The sequence below is a fragment of the Salmo trutta genome, chromosome 7 (assembly GCF_901001165.1).
Source record: "Salmo trutta chromosome 7, fSalTru1.1, whole genome shotgun sequence".
NCBI lineage: Eukaryota > Metazoa > Chordata > Actinopteri > Salmoniformes > Salmonidae > Salmo > Salmo trutta.
The window spans coordinates 49,066,914-49,090,060 of NC_042963.1; the positions used below are offsets into that span (position 1 = coordinate 49,066,914).

At 42.6% G+C, this 23,147-nt stretch overlaps 1 protein-coding gene across 2 annotated transcripts; it reads right to left on the minus strand.

The window, feature by feature from the left end:
- Positions 1–14,438: 14,438 nt before the first annotated feature.
- Positions 14,439–16,924, minus strand: LOC115197589 (ladderlectin). 2 transcript variants are annotated; one of them, XM_029759251.1, is made up of 6 exons: positions 16,840–16,924; positions 15,953–16,040; positions 15,608–15,741; positions 15,305–15,439; positions 14,882–14,993; positions 14,439–14,721 (listed from the first exon to the last, which is right to left on the minus strand). In XM_029759251.1, exons 2-6 carry the CDS (start codon positions 16,026–16,028, stop codon positions 14,651–14,653), a joined length of 528 nt encoding a protein of 175 aa, XP_029615111.1. In that variant the 5' UTR covers positions 16,029–16,040; positions 16,840–16,924; the 3' UTR covers positions 14,439–14,650. The 2 variants fall into 2 exon arrangements, with proteins under 2 accessions (XP_029615111.1, XP_029615112.1); XM_029759252.1 differs by having other exon boundaries at positions 15,953–16,037; positions 16,840–16,888.
- Positions 16,925–23,147: the final 6,223 nt, after the last annotated feature.

Genomic DNA, 23,147 nt, shown 5'->3' on the forward strand with positions numbered 1-23,147 from the left:
TATGTGTCAGAGCGGCATTGGACTAAGATACAGTGGCATAGTATAGAATACAATATATACTGTACATATGAGATGAGTGATGCAACATTTACACACAATTAAAGTGACTAAGATACCGTAGAATAGTATAGAGTACAGTTTATACATATGAGATGAGTAATGCAAGACACGGAGACATTATTAAAGTGGATAGTGTTTAATTTCCTTAAAGTGGCCAGTGATTCCTAATCTATGTCTATAGGCACCAGCCTCTGATGTACTAGTGATGGCTGTTTAACAGTCAGTGGTGTAGTATAGAATACAATACAGTATATACATATGAAATGGGTGATTCAATATGTAAACAACATTTAAAAGTGACTAAGATACCGAAGAATAGTGTGGAGTGCAGTTTATACAAATGAGATGAGTAATGCTAGATACGGAAACATTATTGAAGTGGCTAGTGATCCATTTCTAGAAGTGGCTAGTGATCCATTTTTAAAAGTGGTCAGTGATTACTAATCAATATCCATAGGCAGTCGCTTCTGATGTGCTAGTGATGACTGTTTAACAGTCTGATGGCCTTGAGATAGCAGCTGTTTTTCAGTCTCTCGGTCCCAGCTTTGATGCACCTGTACTGACCTCGCCTTCTGGATGATAGCGGGGTGAACAGGCAGTGGCTCGGGTGGTTGATGTCCTTGATGATCTTTTTGGTCAAGTAAAAGTGAAAGTCACCCAGTAAAATACAACTTGAGTAGAAGTCTAAAAGTATTTAGTTTTAAATATACTTAAGTTTCAAAAGTAAATGTAATTGCTAAAATGTACTAAAGTAATAATTTCAAATTCCTTATATTAAGGAAAGCAGACAAACCACATTTTCAATTTATTTTTACATTTACGGATAGCCAAAGGCACGCTCCAACTCTCAGACATAATTTACAAACTAAGCATGTGTTTAGTAAGTCCGCCAGATCAGAGGCAGTAGGGATGTAGAGACCAAGGATGTTCTCTTGATAAGTGTGTGAATTTGACAATTTTCCTGTGCTGCTAAGCATTCAAAAGGTAACGAGTACTTTTGGGTGTCAAGGAAAATGTATGGAGTAAAAAGTATATACTTTTCTTTAGGAATGTAGTGAAGTAAAAGTTGTCAAAAAATATTAATAGAAAAGTAAAGTACAGATACCCCCCAAAAATATTTTTTACTTTAAGTACTTTACACTACTAGGCAGAATAAATTCAACCACACATGTTTGTGTTTCATCACAGCTAAAATCAGAGAGCAACATCTATCCCGTTTAAGTCCAAACAGAAAATATTGCATGCAACAAACAGTTACATGACCTACACAGCATGGTCAAATGCAAGTTAAAGTTAGTTAGCAAATTTCATTTCACCAATGGTTTGCACAAGTTATAATAGCATCCTTGCTAAAATGATTTCAGAAGCAGGAAGATTAAAATAGCCTAATGGGAAATACAACCACAATGCACTTCAAGTTTGACATGTTGTAGGCTAACTATAGAGAGAAGCCCCCAGAATACTGATGTTAGCCTGTGGTAACCCCAAGATGTGCATTAAAACAGACTCCGAGCATTCTAACTATTCAGGACCACAGAGAGTTACCGGAGAGCACAGCCTCTGCTATAAGCACCACCAGTTGGACAGTGAGCACATTCACACTGACTCATCACAATAATATACAGTGTATTCAGTAGCCTTAACTTTTTCCTCATAGTTACGTTACAGCCTTATTCTAAAATGTATTACACTGCTTTTTTCCCCTCATCAATCTACACACAATACCCCATAATGACAAAACAAAAAGAGGTTTTTAGAATTTTTTGCTAATTTATTACAAATAAAAACCTGAAATATTACATTTACATAAGTATTCAGAGCCTTTACTCAGTACTTTGTTGCAGCACCTTAGGCAGCGATTACAGCCTTGAGTCTTCTTGGGTATGACGCTACAAGCTTGGCACACCTGCATTTGGGGAGTTTCTGTCACGTACTGACCAGTGAGAAGGGTCATTTTGCCATAGTAGAATGGTCAGGGCGTGGCGGGGGGGTTGTTTTGGGGTTGGTTTGTTTCTAGGGGAATTGGTTCTAGTTTTCTGTTTCTATGTTTCATTTTCCATGTGTGGCCGAGTATGGTTTCCAATCAGAGGCAGGTGTCTTTCGTTGTCTCTGATTGGAAGCCATACTTAGGCAGCCTGTTTTCCTTTGGGTTTTGTGGGTGTTTGTTTTCCGTTTAGTTGCTGTACCTGACGGAACTGTTGGTCGTTTGGTTATTTTGTTTAAGTGTTCTCATATAATAAATTAAGTATGAGCACTATCCACGCTGCGCCTTGGTCTAATCCTGTGACAGAAACACCCACCATAAGTAGACCAAGCAGCGTGGGAGGAGGTACATGGAGTCGTGGACCTGGGAGGAAATCCTGGATGGGGCAGGACCGTGGACAAGGCCGGGAGAGTATCGCCGCCCGCCGTAGGAGATAGAGGCAGCGAAGGCACAACGGCGTTACTGGGAGGAACGGCTGGAACGGCAAGAGGAGGCTGAGAGGCAGCCCCCCCCCCCCCAAAACATTTTTTGGGGGGGCATACGGGTAGTTTGACTAGGTCAGGGGGAGCCCTAACTTCCCGGGCGTACAGGAGAGAGCCGGTGCGTCGAGGAGGCCGAGGAGCCAGTGCGTCTCCTCGGCCCAGTTTGTTTATCCTGCGCCTGCTCTACGCACGGCAGCCCTCATTCCCCAGCACAGCCCAGTTCGCCCTGTGCCAGCGCTCCGCCCGTGCTGGGCTACAGTGTAGATTGCTGAGTATTTTTATTTAGTTAATCCATTTTAGAATAAGGCTGTAACGTAACAAAATGTGGAAAAAGTCAAGGTGTCTGAATACTTTCCGAAGGCACTGTATGCAGTTTAGAATAAACCTGTGCAGAATATATGCCCACATTCCAGACTAGATAAATAGTTAAGTATTACCATTTTGCGGCGAAGATGGAAGCAAACATGAAATAAACCAAGCTAAAGCAATGAAGCATGGTACACATTGTAAGCATATAGGCATTGATCACCTTACGGCAAAGACGAAAACACCAAATATTTAAACAACAACATTTCAACAACATCAAGTATATGCCTAGTCTAATACAATGGCAATTTGAAAACACCAAAAACAATTAAGTCTAATCAATCTGTGTGTGTTTGTGTGTGCAAAGAGAAAACGTTGACTCACCCTACCCCAAAAGGGTCAATGACTTTGTCATACAGTACTCCGCTGAACTTAAGTTCATGCCACCCACACGTTTCCATTTACATTTTTGACAAATGCGTGAATCTCTCTTGTCTACAGTTATAGCGTAAGTACAGTAAGTTTTAATAATTTCCAAACAGGAAAATGACCTTTCAGCTGATGTACTTGTGATGGTGAGCATCAGTTTCAGGAGCTTGCATACCTAGGGTAAAGTGGTGGTCAGGTCATTTTTCACAAGTGATTGCAGCAGCTCATCTGGTGGTTTGTTGAACAAGGTATCAGCATAGACTACCTGCAGCTCATTTTTCAATCTCTGGTTGTCAAAGAAAGGGTACGTCTGGAACAGCTGTGTGAGTACTCTATCAGGAAACCCCTCTTGCTTTGAGTACTCAGGAAATTACCTATGATCAAGAACATGGACGAAGTCGAGGCTCTTCATGTCAGCAAACCTCTGGGTCATGTGTAGTATGATTCCATTGAGTATTTTGAAGTACAGTCGTCGGTATCTGTCCAGGAAGCCTAGGTCATAGTCAGCGTTGTCCCGGTGGTTGAGGTCATAGTCATCCCAGCCACCGTGGTGTCTTATGAGTTTTTCATCTTCCATTCCAACAGTCTGGATAGTGTTGTCATCTATCCCTTGAAACTTTGCATCACTTCTGATGGCTTTCAATGCATTCAGTGTACCATCTACCTGTACACAAGAATGTCTTACGTCAAAAGATTTGCTCTGTAGGGCCTGAAACAGTTGTTCGGTGAATCAAAAAATGGCCTCAAACATCAACTAAAACAATTAACATGTAGTCCTTCAGTTTCTGTTTCAGAGCACTGCTCTGGGCGATTGAATCGTCATCACAGCTGGGCTCAGTAATGATCCGATCAAAAACAATGTCCAATGATCTCTGGCCTTCGTGCACAGCATGCAATGCTCTGCTTTTGAAGTTCCAATGAGTTGCACAGCCTCCTGGTAACCGAATGGTATTGTCAACCTCAGTAAGCGTGTCTGTAAAATGCATGACAGGTAAAATTGTCAATGGATGCAAAAAAAAATAAGCCTTTTGAATATTGCTTGTCCCCTGTGCTAAAACTAAGTTTAGTTTGTGGGCATAACAATTAATGAACAGGGCATATTGACAATGTGTTTTCACGAGCGCCTGAACCCCACCTTGCTGCCCATGCAAATCAAATCAAGCTTTATTTATAGAGCGCATTTCAGACATGGAATGCAACGTAATGTACTTTACAGGAAAAAAAACTAAGAAAGAACAATGAAAATAAAAGCTGAAATATTTACTATACAACAAATATAAGATAAAAACAAAATAATTACACAAACTAAACAACTAAAAAGCAGCCTAAGGAAAAGCAGAGGTAAAAAAGTGTGTTTTAAGATCTCTTTTAAATATGTCCACAGTTTCAGCCCCCCTCGGGTTCTCTGGCAGGCTATTCCAGAGACTGGGGGCTTAGTAACTAAAGGCTGCCTCTCCATGCCTCTTGGTCCTACACTTTGGGATAGATAAAAGGCCAGTGCCAGAGGGAACTACTGGGTACAAAACATGCAGCTTTCCCCCATTGTAAGTTTGGCAGATGAGTTTGGGTTGAGTTGTATTTGCCAGTAGTTTCCATTATAATAGCGATGATCGCCTCTGCATTTAACTCTGTGCTCACATGGAAAAAAATCAGGAATCTCTCGCATTCAACACCCTTATCATTGACATAGCGTGCTCTGATTGTCAATTGACATTTGCAGGATATGTCTGTGGTGTCATCCACCTGGACTGCTATGAAGGGTGCTGAACTGATCTCACTGTCAATTTCACTTTGTATCACATCTGCGATGCTCTGAGTGATGTCATTCTCTATGATGTTTGACAAACCTGTACAATTTCAGAGTCTGCCTCCCATTCTCTTTGATTTTACAAAATCGTTTTGAACTAGAAACTCTCGATCCCCATCTCCATCCATAGCAAACTACTGCAGGACCAGTGGCGATTTTTGCATATAAATCTTGGTGGGGCAAAACAAAATTAAAGTGGGATACATCCCAGCACAGCTGCTACACAACACAACACTAAACAAAACATTAATTGCGCTATAACAGTGACAAAAGGTGATCACAAACTGTTAGAGCCTACTTAAAGCTGACCCAACAGCAGTCACAACAGTAGTCCCAACACCTTACCACTGCTACACCTGGCTATCAGCTGAGCCTTGTGTGCCAGCGAAACAGTTAATTCAGCCTCATTTACCTCCTTTTAAAAAAACATAGCTGATATGGCTGACTTGCTTAAACAAATGTAGTTGGTTTCTACTGACAATTGAGATGTACAAACTATGGCAAAAGGGGAGGACAAGCGGACAAGAGGCAATCCGTAATTTCGATTAAGACAATTATGAGCTAGCTAGGACGGACGTAGTCAATATAACTATTTGTTCAGCACTTTTGAAATGTACAGAAACAAAATTCAAAAAATGAGCCGTTCTTAGTGTTCTCCCTGTACACCAAGTCAGAACCGTAGGATAAATAAAGGGGGCATATAAGCAGACAACGAAAGCTCTTACAATATTCAGTGGTTACATTGACCAAAAACAGGTTATAGGTTACATGTGCCCCACCAGGTCAGAAAAGTAGGCGAAATTAAGAAGTGTAAAAAGACCAAATTATTACGGTGAGGCACATGTGCTACTAACAGCTTACTACACAACATACACTTAGTATTACTTTCTTAGCTACAGCATACATCTCCCTGGCATATTACATCATTTATGCAGCAGCATACAAAACATTTTTGGACTCACCTTGTTGTGCCGTGCTCACTTGAACAGGAAGGTGGCACGGCGGTCCTTTGTGGGCAAATTTTGTCATCAAAGTCTAGCATTTTCTGGATTTATGATGCTTTCAAGAAAACTGAGAACTCAGGAAAAAAAAGGTAGAATCATGATGACGTCAGTGATCTTCAGGTCGTAGCTCTAGAAAGAGGCCTGAGTTCAAAATGTACAATTCCGAGTTGGATGAAAGTTCAAAACGTATTTTCCCAGTCGTAGCTCGTTTTTCCCGAGTTCCCAGTTGTCTTGAACTCACTAAAGTAATATTTTGCACTTCCTAGTTAAGTTGTTTTGAGCGTGGCACAAGTCATGCTTCATTGACAGCATAGCCAATGTTGAATGTTTATCATTTTAAACTAGGAAAAGAGACCCTTAATATTAGACTTGGGACCACACTGCCACTCCACTGAATAGCAGGCTATTTATTGCATTGCAGTGCTTGCAATTAGCCACTGTCACTGATTCCTTCCAAACCACTCATTGTTGAATTTGCGATTTACAACTTGCTGTGTAATGTTTATGTCCAATGGCCGATGAGCACTGATATGTTTTATCTATAATTTCTCTTCATTAATTATTTTCATATGACAAGGATTAAAAAGTATTTGCCAGTAGATTGTTGAAATGATTCATGATGATGACTGCTAGTTAAGATTTTGAAAGCATGATGTTGACATGATCAGTCCAATCAAATCTATTGTAGATATAATGTGATTTTATCTGTGGCCAATGGCATTGAACCTTTTTGGATGGGCACTTCTAATGTAACTCTATGGCAGCACCCAAGGGGCTTGAATTTTGTAAATCTACCCTTAGACTTGGCGGTGACGTAGTGTCCCCATGAGTGACAGAACACTGAGCCAATCACGACACAACACTCCGTATTTTCTGCTGGCTTGCTCAACCACCACAGAAAGCACTGAGCTAGGTTGAAACACCTGCATTTTGAAGCTGCCTTACAATAGAAAACAAAAAAGAGACCATGTTTGCATGCGGCTTTATTAACTCAATGATATATATAAACATATATTTGAAATGGTTTGCAAACTGATATGTGACACATATTAATGCCAAAATAACATGCAAAATAGGATAACCCCCCCCCCAAAAAAAATGTAAATATATATTTTTACCTGACCGAAATGATGGGTCACCACTGTGCAGGACACAGACCAGAAGCTAACAGTGACGTTTTGCTTTGGTGTGATTTGATTGGAGTGAAGCCAAATCCAAAAGGGCCTCCTTTTACATTTTTGGGGGGCTGCACCAAGACCATTCAGAGTTGAGCTCTCTCATTTCAGTTCAATACTGATTGGCTATTATTTTAAACTATTTTTATTAAGGGAAGCAGTTGCTTCTGAATTCAATGCTACTGGCAGCAACATCATGTTATACTCTCTTTTTGACCAGACAACATCAGATACATTGACTACACATAGACTACTGAGACAGCGGGGCGCTGTTTCCCTCGCTCTGATGATTTCTCTGTTGAGATATACATTTAGCCTGGCCACTTGCGAATTTAATGAAAATGATGAAACACAGAGAGACTAAAATAAATTATACATACAGTATCAGTCAAAAGTTTGGACACACCTACTCATTCAAGGGTTTTTCTTTATTCTTACTATTTTCTACATTGTAGAATAATAGTAAAGACATCAAAACAATGAAATAACACATATGGAATCATGTAGTAACCAAAATATTTTATATTTGTTAATCTTCAAAGTAGCAACCCTTTGCCTTGATGACAGCTTTGCACACTCTTGGTATTCTCTCAACCAGCTTCATGAGGTAGTCACCTGGAATGCATTTCAATTAACAGGTGTGACTTGTTCAAAGTTAATTTGTGGAATTTCTTTCCTTCTTAATGCGTTTGAGCCAATCAGTTGTGTTGTGACAATGTAGGGGTGGTATACAGAAGATAACCTTCTTTGGAAAAAGACCAAGTCCATATTATGGTAAGAACAGCTCAAATAAGCAACAGTCCATCATTACTGTAAGACATGAATGTCAGTCAATATCGTTGAACATTGTAGAATAATAGTGAAGACATCTAAACTATGAAATAACACATGGAATCATGTAGTAAGCAAAATATATTTTGGATTTTAGATTCTTTAAAGTAGCCACCCTTTGCCTTGATGACAGCTTTGCACACTCTTGGTATTCTCTCAACCAGCTTCATGAGCAATGCTTTTCTAACAGTCTCATCCCAAACCATCTCAATTGGTTTGAGGTCGGGTGATTGTGGAGGCCAGGTAATCTGATGCAGCACCATCACTATCCTTCTTGGTCAAGTAGCCCTTGCACAGCCTGGAGGTAAGTTTTGGGTCATTGTCCTGTTGAAAAACTTTATAGTACCACTAAGTGCAAACAAGATAGGATGGTATCGCTGCAGAATTCTGTGAATTCTGTATTGACTGACCTTCATGTCTTATGTTACGTTCCCCAGTTTCTGTGTTGTAGTTTGTGTATTTGTGAGTGTGTTTCAGGTAATGGATTCCTGAAATTCCCCAAGCAGCTGATTGGTCGGCCCCATTGCTGATTGGAGAGCTGACCCCGCACCCTCGTCAGGACGCAGCTGTCTCCAATTACCAACCCCACCTAAAGCTATATAAGCCAGTGTTCTGTTGCTCAGAAAGGGAGATGACCACTGAGAGATGATTTCAGAGAGATAATTGCTGAGAGATAATTGCTGAGAGAGAAGGTTGATGGCAGAGAAGGTTGATGGCAGAGAAGGTTGATGGCAGAGAAGGTTGATGGCAGAGAAGGTTGATGGCAGAGAAGGTTGATGGCAGAGAAGGTTGATGGCAGAGAAGGTTGATGGCAGAGAAGGTTGATGGCAGAGAAGGTTGATGGCAGAGGGATATATATATATATATATGTTGGTTGTTTCTCAGAAAGAGATTTGGTATGTACTTAGTTGTTGCTGAGAAAGCTTATTGTTATGTTCTGTGTTTGGTGCTCAGAGAGTTTTCTTTAATGTCCTGGGTTAGTGTTTTCTCAGTTTTGTTGTGTAATTGTTTGTTATTCTGTTTCCTTTGTTCCCAGGGGGAAGGGGAAGGCACCTAGGGAGTGCTTAGGCAAGAGGCCCGCGGGCATATATTACCCGTAGTAGTTTGCTGTCTATGCACACTAGGTAAGACCTGGGTGGACCATCCCTGTATTTTGGTTAGTGCACCAGGTGGTGCTAGTTAGGTAAGTAGTGGGTAGGCAGGTAAGGTAGGAAAGGGGGCTTTGATATTTACTTTCTTTGCTTTGGTTCCGTCCAGCCCCTTTTCCCCAAACTTACTGTGTGATGGAATAAATTCCCTGTAAACGGTATTCTCTGCCTTTTGTCATCCTTGCTCACACCTACACTCCCATACCTCTTTCACACCATGGAGAGTTAAGTTGTAGCAGGGTGTTGCGTTCCCTCTTTCTAGAGGCGTGCGTAACATCTTACAGTAATGATTGACTGTAATTTCTCTTTGCTTATTTGAACTGTTCTTGCCAACAACAAAAAAAGTGTGCTCATGGTGAGTGTCCCTATGACCAAGGTGTACTTGGACAGACCCAACCAATCAGTGAAAGTAATGCTGAATGTCGTGAAGGTCTTACTTCACAATGCTCGACGAAGCGCAGCATCGTCCTGCCACAGGCTGTTCAACTACTACCTAGTAGCAGCTCTCCAAAGGCGATATGACCACCTCTGTAAGCGGCCTTTGCCACTGGTGGACCAAGCTCAACCTCTGCTGTTGATTGGTTCAGACATGCCTCCCCTCCTGATACCCATACAGCCAGTGGGTACAGGCCTGCCTAATGGACACTCGCTCAATAACCTTCCCCCTGGACCACCCTTGGGACCATCCCTGCTCGGTGTCCTCCTCAGATTCCGTCAACATGCCGTACTTGTAAGTGGTGACATCAAAGGCATGTTTAATCACATCCGCCTCTAACCAGCTGACAAACCGATGCTACCCGTCATCTAGCAGAACATGCATTGAACTGAAGGACCAAGGATCTATGAGTGGCATGTCTTGCCATTCGGAACGACTTGTAGTCCCTGTCGCGCCATCTACGCTCTGCAGCGACACGTTCAGGACAATGTAGGAGTCAGCCTTGCGCTTGAGAAGTCAGTTGAGGAGTCATTCTATGAAGCATCCCCTCTGCCGATGAAGCGAGAAACCTCATTTATGGACTGCGGCATTTGCTCCATACTGGAGGTTTTGAGATACGGCAGTGGGCTAGCAATGTATCAGCTGTCATCGAGCACCTAACATCCGAGGCCAGATCGGAAAGCAGCGAACTGTGGCTTTCCCAAAGTAGCACAGATCTCCAGGAACCAACCCTGGGGCTACATTGGAACTGCCTCAGAGACTCTTTGGTATACAAACACCACACTGTGGAGTGCTCCAAACCTACAATGAGGAATATCTACAGCATACTCACCCGTCAATATGACCCACTAGGCTACATTGAGCCTTTCACAACCCGGGCCAAGGTACTCATCCAGGACCTATGAAAAGAACGGATAGGTTGGGTCAACCCCATTCAGCCTCAGAGCCTGCTGGGCAGATGGCTTGTCTGGGAACTAGAGATTCCTGACTTTGTCCAGATAGATTTCCATAGAACTTACGCACAACCATATGCTGACAATCCAAAGTTGACCATAGACCTCCACATTCTGTGATGCATCAGCGAGAGAATATGGCTCTGTTGCCTACATGCAGACTGTGTATGACCAGAAGCAGGTACACATTTCCTTCGTTCTGGCCAGGTCTCATGTTGCGCCAAAGAAGCAGCTGTCGATGCCACGCTTGGAGCTGAGTGCTGCACTCACTGGGGCTCAGCTGGCCAGTGTCCTCCAAGCAGAACTCACCCTGCCCATCAGACAAGTTATCCTCTGGTCCGATTCCACCACATTCCTTCATTGGCTCAAGACAGAATCATGTAGGTACAAAGTCTTCTTAGGAACTTGTGTTGCAGAGATTCAGAACCTTACGGATGTAGTCAACTGGAGGCATATGGATATTGCGAACAACCCGGCTGATGACATCACTTGGGGCAAGACCTTGAAAGAGCTGGCCAACCACATGGATGGCACCAATGCCCTGAGTTCCTCCAACACTCAGAAGATCAGTGGCCTTCAATGCCTGTTGCTGACCCGGAGCCTGATGACAGCGAACTGAAGGAATCAGCTTTCTGCGGACCTGTTTGTCAGTTCCAGTCCTCAGCTCCCAGGTATCAGCAAGTTTGATACATGGAAAAACTTTATGAAGGTAACAGCTAGATCCCTATACGGGGCGGCCGATCCACTCTCCAGTTCACCCAGTGAAGCAGCAGACTACATAGCTGCAGAGAACCTTCTCTTGAAGCAAGCTCAGATGGAATCGTTTCCTGAAGAGGTCAAGGCCGTCATGTCAAACCGGTCTATACCTTCTAACAGTCATCTGGGTCCCTCGTCTCCTGAGTATGATAAGGATGCAGGACTCCTTAGAGTTGGCGGTAGACTGCGAAGAGCAGAGCACCTGGAGATGGATGATATGCACCTCATCGTCTTGGATCCACTGACCAAGCTAGTTATTCAAGATTTCAACGAGACTCTCCTCCATCTCAGCCCAGAGAGGGTTCTGACGGAACTGCGCTGTAGATACTGGATTCTGTGGGGAAGAGAAGCCATCCGAAAGTTTCAGCACACCTATTTCAAATGCCAAAGATGGCTCGCCAACCTGAAGTTCAAAAGATGGCAGACCTACCTCCTGCTCATCTGCGACTGTACAAGCTACCCTTCTACTCTACCGAAGTGGATTGTTTTGGACCATTCAACATAAAAAACATTGCAATGACAACTGATGGGGCATCGTCTACAAAAGCATGACCAGCCGCTGCACCTACCTGGACCTCCTGGAGAGCCTGGATGCCGATGCCTTCCTGATGTCTCTTAGATGCTTCCTTGCACGTTGAGGCAAGCCTTTCGAGCTTCTTTTGGACAATGTTATGAACTTCGTTGGAGTAGACCGAGAACTGCGAGAGGCCTTCACAAAGCGATGGGCCCCCAGCTGAAGGAACAGTTGGCCGCACAGAGGATAACATTCTAATTCAACTCGCCAAACGCTCCTCACTTTGGAATGTGGAAAAGAGGTGAAATCAGTGAAGCCTGCTCTCAAGGTCATACTCAAGGAACAGACCGTCACTGAAACCGTGCCCCACACTGTGCTTACCGAAGTGGAGGGAATGTTGCACTCAAAACCCCTCTGGTCCATCTCCTTTGATTTCGCCGACCCAGATCCCATCACACCAAGCCTCCTACTCATGGGACGCTACGACACATCTCTTCCTCAGGTTCTGTATGACTCCTGTAACATCCTAGGGAAACGCCGCCGGAAGCACAGCCAAGTCCTTGCTGATCACTTTTGGTCCCAGTTCGTTTGCTATTACTTGCCAAGTCGACAGAAAAGACAGAAGTGGAGGAAGGAAGGGAACTTACTGTGGATCAAGTGGTTCTCATCGTGGTGGACGTATTAGGACTGCTGCTATCCAGGTCAAGGGTCGGACTTACCTACGCAGCTGGTTCAGCTCCCAGCCATCCTTGATGACAATGCAGAAGAACCTGTCATCTAGACTTTAAATCTGGTTAGAATGTTGTAGCAGACATTTGGGGTTGGCTGTGTAAGAAAGCCTGTCCCTTTTAAGAACTCAGCGATGACATCACAGCTATCGCAAGCTGGCAGAGTGTTTAGTTCATTACCAAGTGCAGCTTTGAATGCAAAGTCTCAGATTTGGACATTATTTCCTTTATGACCAATTTATTAATCACTGTACGTGAATACCAGAACTGTAAGTACGGTATATGATTTCCCCTGTTTTTCTGACAAAGTTTTCAATAGTTAAAGAATATTTTCTTCATTATTACAGAATGATGTATTTTGTTTTTATGCTAGCTATCTCACATCGTTAGGTACATTTTCGCACGTCATTGATAGCTGGTTAGTCTGATGTTGGTAGCGACTTGTATTTTCAAGTTAGCCTTGGTATTTCAAGTTATGCCTTATCTTAGTATTGATGCCATTGTATTAATGTTGATTATTTTCAGACCACATGTTGTATGGATAAATGGACAGTTTATTGGATAATCACAGTTGAATGACATGGCACAGAATTTCAAACACTGCTAATCTCCTATCAACATAAAAAAATAACTGAGGAACTGTCTCTCTCACCGTCTATCTAATAGGAGTACAATCTCCATAACTTCACTTACTAAATCAGTGAATACATTTCATAAGCATCACCCTCTAATTCAACCTTACAATACCAATGTTCCATGGGGGTTTAATTAATGAAACCCCAAACATCCGGTGCTGTTTCCTATGGAAACCTACCAAGGCTAACTCACAACAGTAACATGAAAATGCAATGTCAACTGTAAAATGTAAGTAGTGAATATATTTAAATATCTAGAGTTAACCTTAGAATTACAGACCCTGCAATATGCATGAAAATGAATCCTGATGTTTCAACTCTAACCTCTCCGTTGATAAGTGCCCAACCGGCCAAAAGATGGCGCTATTATTCCTTTTACATCCTTTGTCATAACGGTGGTGTGAAGAAGTTCTAAACGAATGCTTCAGATTTACAGCCACTGTGACATGTCTGGGTTTACCCTTTTGTTTGTGGCTTAGCCTAGTTTACTAGCTTATTGATCTAGCCTACATTCACCATGATCAGCTGACATAGCCCACCTCAGTAGTGGTTCTAGCAAATTATACTTTTAACAAACTCCCTTTCATCTGTGAAACTAGCTTGCTTAGCCTGCAATGTGTGATGATTAAGTGTGTTTTTGCAGAAAATGTTGGCCAATGTTAAAAAATATATAATTTTTCTACAGGAGCAGTTAATTAAGGTTGATTTATTTATTTTTGGTTGTGATTTGCCCTTTTTTCACTTTGACAGCATGGCCCTGTCACGCTGGGAGTACCATACCATACAAGACTAATACATTTGGCTATAACAAGCACATATTGTACTCAGTCATGCATATACCCAGTAAGCGTTTGGAAGTGTAAAGCTACATTCTGGGATTCGACAAAAAACAAAATGGCCGAACCACTACTTTTTATACAGGGAGGGGGATGTGGTAGGGAAATATAACACCTCTCAAATGCATAGACAGTGCTCTGACAGTCTGTGACATCCACCTGATAGTTTTGAACTTATTTTAAAGGTACATACATTGTTTGTTTACGTTCGTGGAGTAATACAAATTTGTGGTCTTAAAAGAGAAGAATTTATGAACTATATTCTTCAAGAATCAAAAGTTGAAATGACCATTGAACAGACTCCCAGATCCTAGACTGTACCTCTTGGAAACCTTTCAAAGGATTTGACAATTATGGCAGTATCATTCATGTTTAATAATTAAAATAATGTGTACAGCAGTTTTATTGACAACAGAATCATTACTCAACATTTATGCACAACAAGTAGCTAAAATGTTACTTTTAAAATGATTTGTTTCTGTAAAATTATTTGACTTGTGTGTTCAGTTAGGATGCTGACACTGGAAAAACATGTATTTTTCAGTTGAGTTGATGTTTTGCTGGATTTAACAGGGTCTCAGTGCGCACACCATGGGCAATTTCACTTCACAGTTTAAATCGTTCCACATTTTGTCACCTTCAGAGGAAACACGGAACAGAAATCAACTCTTAAATCAACTCAGATATAGACACAACAATATCATTTTCTGTGTGTGTGCCAGATTTCTTTGTTAAATGTACAATTTAAAAGTTACATTTGATGAATGGATCAGTGAATGATAGTGGGCTAACTGTACCTTCCGCGTTCATCTGAAGACAGTGCTCTTTGCCACCATAATTATTGGGCTCTCCTTTCCCCCAGCTCTGGTAATCAAATTTGGAGCCGTCACTCCAGAACCATAGTTTGTTCTGTGGGGAAGAATTAAGGTCTCAGTTTCAAAGAAATACCATATTATCATTATTAATATTTTTATGATTATTATTGGTATTATTGTTAGTAGGTGTGCTTGCTGAAACATACTTATTTTCTTTCCTGCACTACCTGTATTGTCAAACCGCAAAAGCTACCAACACAAAAACAACTTTAAAACGTGTAGACTGGCACTGGTACTGGGCGTTTTTGGGGGGAGTACATCTATCAGATCTTTCAAACCTAGATCTGACTTCACAATTGACCCTTGAGATATTGATGATCCTATTCATCTGTGAGTATACTCTACCTCAACAGAATTAAATCCTCCAATCCAGGTAGGTTGATGTTGGCCGGTGTTTCTCAACACCAATTGCTGTAAATTATAGTTCTCCCCACAGTTTTTTATAGACGCCAGGTTTGCTTGAAGGGACAGACAGTGGTTCTAGAGAATGCGGCGGACAGGGACAAAGACATTTCATAATGTAAGTATTAGTCAGTAGGCCAGTCTGTGAGAATTTGTCTTCTGGACTCACAATAACCTCAAAACAAATAGGCGAGTTGATTTCAATTGAACTTCTACTTTAAGTAGAAGTGGGTAAGCATGATATACCTCAGCTTCGGGCCATGACATTGCATTGTTGACAAACATAAAGCAACGTGATTTGTATTTGGTCCAACCTCCGGGACATGGACAATCACTCTCTGCTGCTTCTGCTTCCTGCTGTTCCTCCACCACCCCAGCCTCTGTAAGGAGGAGACACAGTGCACGTTCCAAATTGCAGTTGACTTTAAAGGTGAGAGGATACTGACTGATCTACAAATCACCTTGCATAATAAATAACTATTCAATATTACTTGTAGATTAGTCGCACACACACACACACACACACACGCACACGCACACGCACACATTAATGAATTCATAATGTAAAGTGTAAAATGGATTCCCTCTTACTTGCGGCACGTAGATCAAAGGCCTCGCCCAGAACAATGGCAGCGCTGAGAAGCAGAAGAATGGTCAACATCGCCATTGATATAGTCTTCTGAGAGAGAGAGAGAGAGCGAGAGAGCGCCACACAGACAGACAGAGAGACAGACAAATACAGTGAGAGAGTGAAGCCGTTAAGACAAATTCAGTGAGTACTTCAGTGTAGGTGAATGCAGTTTCCCTAGCCTCTCCTCGATTACTCCCAGCCATTCCACTTAGCTGATGTATTCCACTGCTATCACATCATTTTCAATGAATTAAGGGCTAGTGATTAGTTGACCACTTGTCAGCTGTGGAATATATCCAGTTTCACTTATTGAATAAATCCAATAAGTGAAACTGGGGGAACTGGAGGAGAGGTTATGGAAAAACAGTATGGAACTCCTAAGGCAACGTTTCCCCAACTCGGTCATGCGGTGCACATTTTGAACCGAGTTTGGGAAACGCTATGCTAAGGAATACCAGGTATCATTCCTTCAACCACATACAATAGAATAGCCTAGCACACAGGAATATGTATGCTTCCTAAATGGCACCATATTCCCTATGTAGTGCACTACTTTTGACCAGGACCCACAGTGCACTACAGGGAATAGGATGCCATTTGGATGCTTCCCATACCTTGTCTGAGATTGACTATTCAATTCAATGGTAAGGAGAAGTCTATGCTCTTGAATTCAGGAGGCTGCTTTCCAAATGGCACCCTACTCCCTATATAGTGCACTACTTTGACCAGGAACACATACTGTAGGCCCTATGGGCCCTGTTCAAAAGTATCACACTACATAGGGAGTAGGGTACAAATTGGAATGCAAGCAGGTACAGTTTTAAATTAATATCTGTTGAAATCTCACCTTCTGAAATCTTCAGTTGTAGCTTCACTTCTTCAGAGATCTTCAAAGAACTTCACTGGGTCTCTCTCTGTGTCCTAAATTCTACCTATCCCTCCTCTCCTTTAAATAGGTTTTTAAGAGACACCTTCTTCAAGAGTAGAGGAGGGTTGGTTTGTATTAACTCTGTTTGCTTCCCTGAAACAGCTGTGAAGGAAAACATGTCACATGCCTACTTAAGGCCTTAAGGCCACTGCATGGTGATCAGCCCTTCAGGCCTTTTAACAAGAACCACCACAGACGAAGGCCAAATTCACCAGATGATCCTTGACCTGTTTGTTTGAATGCAGAATAAGAACCCTCCCTGTACCACAATTTTCCAACACTCTCAGAAAATGGGTACGGTTAGGGTACAGTATTGTTCCCTGGGGTATAAAATATCAAATTACACATAATGTACCTTTAGAGGTTCGGTATTTTAGGGTACATGTGCAGATAATCTAGTATTATGGTACATGTTTGTACCTATTATGTTTTATGTGAAGGTACAATCATTGGCGGTGTGGCCTAGTTGGGCCATGGCTTTCAGTTAGTTATTTTTGGCCACCCGCAAAAATAAGTCTTGTAGCAGTTTAAGTCATTTATGGATATGTTAATTAAAGTTTGAGCATGTCTGCTAACTGTTCTGAAGTCTTTAAAAAGGCTTACATAATAGCATTTGACATTAAAGTGCTGAGCAAAAAGTATTTTCGGTGAGCCAGATTGTTTAGCTCCGTTCACGTAAAATATATGTTGATTTGGCTCCAACATAGCTCTTTGTTCAAAATGCTTAAAAACTGACAGAGAATCATGGAAAAATTGCAAATCTCTTTTGCAAAGTCTAAAAAAGTAGCCTACCATTGTGTTGAATGTTTGAATGTCGTGTAATGTTTTTTACGCACTGCAAAAATGAGAGTGGCTCAGAAGGAAGCACTCTCCCCAATATAGATTTTTTTCTGTGGGGAGAATTCAACATCTTCAGAGAATGATTCTGAAGTGAACTGCAGAGAATCATTGTTTGCGCCTCAAAAAGCAGTAGTAGAAGCCTGCAAATCAGGGAGCCAAATGAACGGCTCTTTCATCCTTTCGATTCAGTTCCTGACGTTCACCAAAAAGGTATATTCAAAAAGAGCTGTTCATTCGCAAACAACCCATCACTAGTACAGGCCTCTTGGGTAAATGATTAAGGTGCTGGTTTGACAAACCTGCAAGGGTACAAGTATTCACCTATAACTAATGGTACAATAGACCTTATAGGGTACAGCTACAGCAGGGGTTCCGAAACTTTTTTGGGCCACGACCCCATTTGATAAAAAAAAAATCATTCTGAAGGAAGTTTGCTTTGAAGTGACTGAAATGCATTAGAAAGGTATTGGGCAGTTCAGAAGATCATCAGGCAATGATTTTGTATGATTTTCAGTGTAGAAAATAACATTCTCCCTCCAGCTGGATTTAGTGCCTTGTCTTGTCTATTCAGTTCTAAGGAGGCTTTTGGGCATTCTAGAGGCGCACAGAAAACTGTCACTTCCTGACCATAGTAAGTTGTTATTTTCTATGGTAGAGTAGGTCAGGGCGTGATAGGGGGTGTTTGTCTGTTTTTTATATTTCCAATTTCAGTTTCTAGTTTTGTATTTCTAGGTTGGTTTTTGTTTGGCATGACCTCCAATTAGAGGCAGCCGGTTGTTGTTGTCTCTAATTGGAGGTCATATTTAAGTTGATGTTTGTCCCACTCGTTTTTGTGGGTGATTATATTTTGTGAGTAGTGTTTGTTCCTCCTGCATCACGGTTTGTTGTTTTTGTCCTTCAGTTTATTTTTTGTATTGCATTAGGTTCACAGTTTTATAAATATATGGAACGAAACAGACGCTGTATTTTGGTCTGATCATTCAAACAGCCATGACAGAAAACACATATGTGTTCCTGAGAGTCTCATCTTTCAGCGATGGGGTGATAATATTTTACACTTAAACCGTTCAAGGGATAAGACCACATTTGTAGGAAGAAAACAGAAACAGCTCTATTTATTAAACACATCTAGGGCCTACCGTTTACTGACGTAACCCAGGTTCTATAAACCAAGCGTGAGTTTATCTCACGACCCCATGTTCAATTCGGCAACCCCACATGGGGTCAAGACCCCTGGTTTGGTAAACGCTGCACAACAGTGACAAGGGTTTGTACCCCTTTAAGTACAATTCAGTACCTTTTTTTCTTCAAGTACATGTTAAACCCTGGCGTAGTGACTGTGTGCATTGAGAGTTGTTTGTATTCTGTCAATGCCTCAGGATGCCACTGTGTAAGCATTCCTTGGAATTATAATTAAGTGAATTATCTTATTGAATAAATAACTTTTCTGTGATGATATCTGGGAGAAGGCATGTCTGAAGTAAACAGAGTACTTGACCTAAAGCAAGTCCTGCCTGGTTTACCTGTTTGTGTCACGGCTGTCGAACGGAGCAGACCAAAGTGCAGCGTGGTTGTAGTTCCACATTTTATTTAATCCGTGAAACTTAGCAATACATAAACAACTCAATTTGACAAAACAACAAACTGTGACGCAGAGAGAAACAAACACTACTCAAAAATATAATAACCCACAAAACCCAGGAAGAAAAACCCCTACTTAAATATGATCTCCAATTAGAGACAACGAGGACCAATTGGAGATCAACCCAAAAAACAACAGAAATAGAAAAACTAGAACTTAAACATAGAAATACAAAACATAGAAAAACACAAAACACCCCCTGTCACTCCCTGACCTACTCTACCATAGAAAATAACCTCTTACTATGGTCAGGACGTGACCGTACCCCCCCCCCAAAGGTGCAGACTCCGAATGCTACTAAACAAAAACAAAAGGGAGGGTAGGGTGGGCAACTCCTGTTTATGGCGGCTCAAATGCAGTCCACATAACCTTAACCTCCAGCAGAGGAGGCGGTTCCGGTTCGGGGCATAATCCCCGCTCCACCCGCTGATCCTTCTGCTTTATTACCAAAGGACCATGGATTGTCGTCGAAATAACCGGACTGTAGATCATTGCTGGAGACTCTGGGCTGCAGGCCACCACTGGAGACTCCAGGCTGGGGAGCGTCGCTGGAGGCTCCGGGTTGGGGAGCGTCGCTGGAGGCTCCGGGTTGGGGAGCGTCGCTGGAGGCTCCGGGTTGGGGAGCGTCGTTGGAGGCTCCGGGCTGCAGGCCGCCGCTGGAGACTCCGGGCCGGGGAGCGTCGCTGGAGGCTCCGGACCGGGGACCGTCGCTGGAGGTTCCGGACCGGGGACCGTCGCTGCATGCTCAGTGCCATGGATCGTCGCTACAGGTTCCGCACCATGGATCATCCCTGGAGGCTTCGTGCAATGGATCATCACTGGAGGCTCCAGGCCATGGATTATCTCTGGAGGCTTCGTGCCATGGATCATCCCTACAGGCTCCGGGCCATGGATCATCACTGGAGGCTTCGTGCCATGGATCATCCCTACAGGCTTCAGACCATAGATCATCAGTGGAGGCTTCTTTCGTGGAGCTGGAATAGGTCTCACCGGACTAGAGAACGTCGCTGAGAGTTCTGGACTAGGGAACGTCGCTGGAGGCCGAGTGCGCGGAGCAGGCACAGGGTATAGTGGGCCGTGGAGGCGCACTGGAGGTCTGGAGCTTATGGCTGGCACAACCTGTCCTGGCTGGATAACCTCCGTAGCCCGACAAGCGCGAGGCGTTGTGACAGGTCGCACAGGTTTGTGTTGGCGAACTGGGGGTACCGTGCGTAGAGCTGGCACAGGATAACCTGGGCCTAGAAGACGCACCGGAGACCAGGAATGCTGAGCAGGCATACTCCTTCCTGGCACCGCACCTGTGAGGAGCTTGCACCGAGCGCACCGGGCTGTAGCTGCGCACAGGCGACACAGTGCGTATCTCTGCATAACATGGTGCTTGCTCGATCACTCGCCCCCCACAGTAAGCACAGGGAGTTGGCTCAGGTCTCCAACTTGACTCTGCCAATCTCCCCATGTGCCCCCCCCCTGCCTCTTGTGCTTGCCTTGTTGCCAGGCTAGTTCCTCCTCTCGTCGCCACTCTGCTCTCGCTGCCTCCACCTGTTCCCATGGGAAGCGATCTCATCCAGCCTGGATCTCCTCCCATGTCCAGGATCCCTTGCCGTCTAGAACTTCTTCCCAGGTCCATTCCTTTCCACGCTGCTTGGTCCTTTTGTGGTGGGTTATTCTGTCACGGCTGTCGAAAGGAGCAGACCAAATTGCAGCATGGTTGTAGTTCCACATTTTATTTAATCCGTGAAATTTAGCAATACATAAATATCTGAATTTGACAACACAACAAACCGTGACGCAGAGAGAAACAAACACTACTCAAAATATAATAACCCACAAAACCCAGGGAGAAAAACCCCTACTTAAATATGATCTCCAATTAGAGACAATGAGGACCAGCTGCCTCCAATTGGAGATCAACCCCAAAAAACAACATAGAATAGAAAAACTAGAACTTAAACATAGAAATACAAATCATAGAATCGATATCATAAGGTGAATGCACCAATTTGTAAGTCGCTCTGGATAAGAGCGTCTGCTAAATGACGTAAATGTAAATGTAAATGTAAATAGAAAAACACAAAACACCCCCTGTCACGCCCTAACCTACTTTACCATAGAAAATAACCTCTTACTATGGTCAGGACGTGACAGTTTGAATGCAGAATGAGTGAATCATCTCTGTTCCTGAGTTCTCCGACATGCTGAACCCTGACATAACCTATTGAGGAAATTACTTTGAGGACACATTTTCGGAAATGTAAATAGAATCAATAACGTAAAAACAAAACAAAAAACATTTTCTAAACAGTGGGTAACACTTCTTTTGAAGGTGGGATACATCAGGCATCAATAACACCTGATGAAACCAGAGGGGTTGGGTTAAATGTAGAAGAGACATTTCGGTAGAATTCATTCAGTTGTGCAATTGACTATGTACCCCCTTTCCCCCTTCCCCTTCATAACACTTTCATAACACATTTACAGGTAACTACCAAAATCAATGAAACAACAACATAAAGCGTCTTAATAGGGCGTTGGGCCACCATGAGCTGCCAAAACTGCTTCAATACGCCTTGGTGTAGATTCTACAAGTTTCTAAAACTCTATTGGAGCGATGCAACACAATTCTTCCACCAAAAATTCCATAATTTGGTGTTTTGTAGATGGTGGTGGAAAACACTTTCTCATGACCCGCTCCAGAATCTCCCATAAGTGCTCAATTTGGTTGAGATCTGGTGACTGAGACTCACACAAACACCCTTTAAACCCACTATTGTCACGACTTCCACCGAAGGTGGCTCCTCTCCCTGTTTGGGCAGCGCTCGGCGGTCGTCGTCGGCAGTCTACTAGCTGCCACCGATCCCTTTTCCTTTTCGTTTGGTTTTGTCTGTCTTGTGTTTCACCTGTGTCGAGTTTAGGTTCATTAGTGGGGTATTTAATCTCGGCCTACCAGTGTGGTTTCGTGCGGGATTGTTTGTGTACCTGTCGTTGGTTTGCGGTTTATTTTGTTCGTTTAGACAGGTGTATTTTTCTGGACTGTGTTCCGGCTCATTTAGTGGGCTGTTGTATTTGGTCCTGTGCCTGTTCTTATAATGGACTCTTGAATAAACGCCTTCTCTACATTATTTACTCTCCTGCGCCTGACTTCACACCCACCTCTCCTAGGGAGCTTTGACAACTATACTCCTTTGAGACCCTTCTTTCAAAGTCACTGAGATATCTTCTTCTAGCTATGGAAGCCAAAATAATGGGCAACTGGGCATTTTTATACGTGACTCTAAGCATGATGGGATGTTAATTACTGAATGAACTTAGGTACCACACCTGTGTGGAAGCACCTGGTTTCAACATACTTTGTATCCCTCATTTACTGAAGTGTTTCCTTCATTTTGGCAGTTAACTGTGGGTATTCATAAGGAGTTTTCAAAATAAAAGACCCCTCAAATAGATATGTATTTATGTCCATTATGCAACAGAAATGTGTATTTTTACTGCCACAGTACCCAACCCTCTGATATACTCACAGGTGGGAGAATCAGGGTTAGAGATTAGTGACTGTGTGTATTGAGAGTTGTTTTTCTTCGCTTGTGATCTGTCAATGCCTCAGGACATCTTTTCTATTGAACATACTTATTTGAACTATTCTTGCCAATATTTACACCAATTCCTTTCAGCCAATTTGTATCTTTAATATATGGCAAGCAAATAAGTTCCTTACCTTCTCCCTTTTGCCTCCTACATTTTTGTGGTA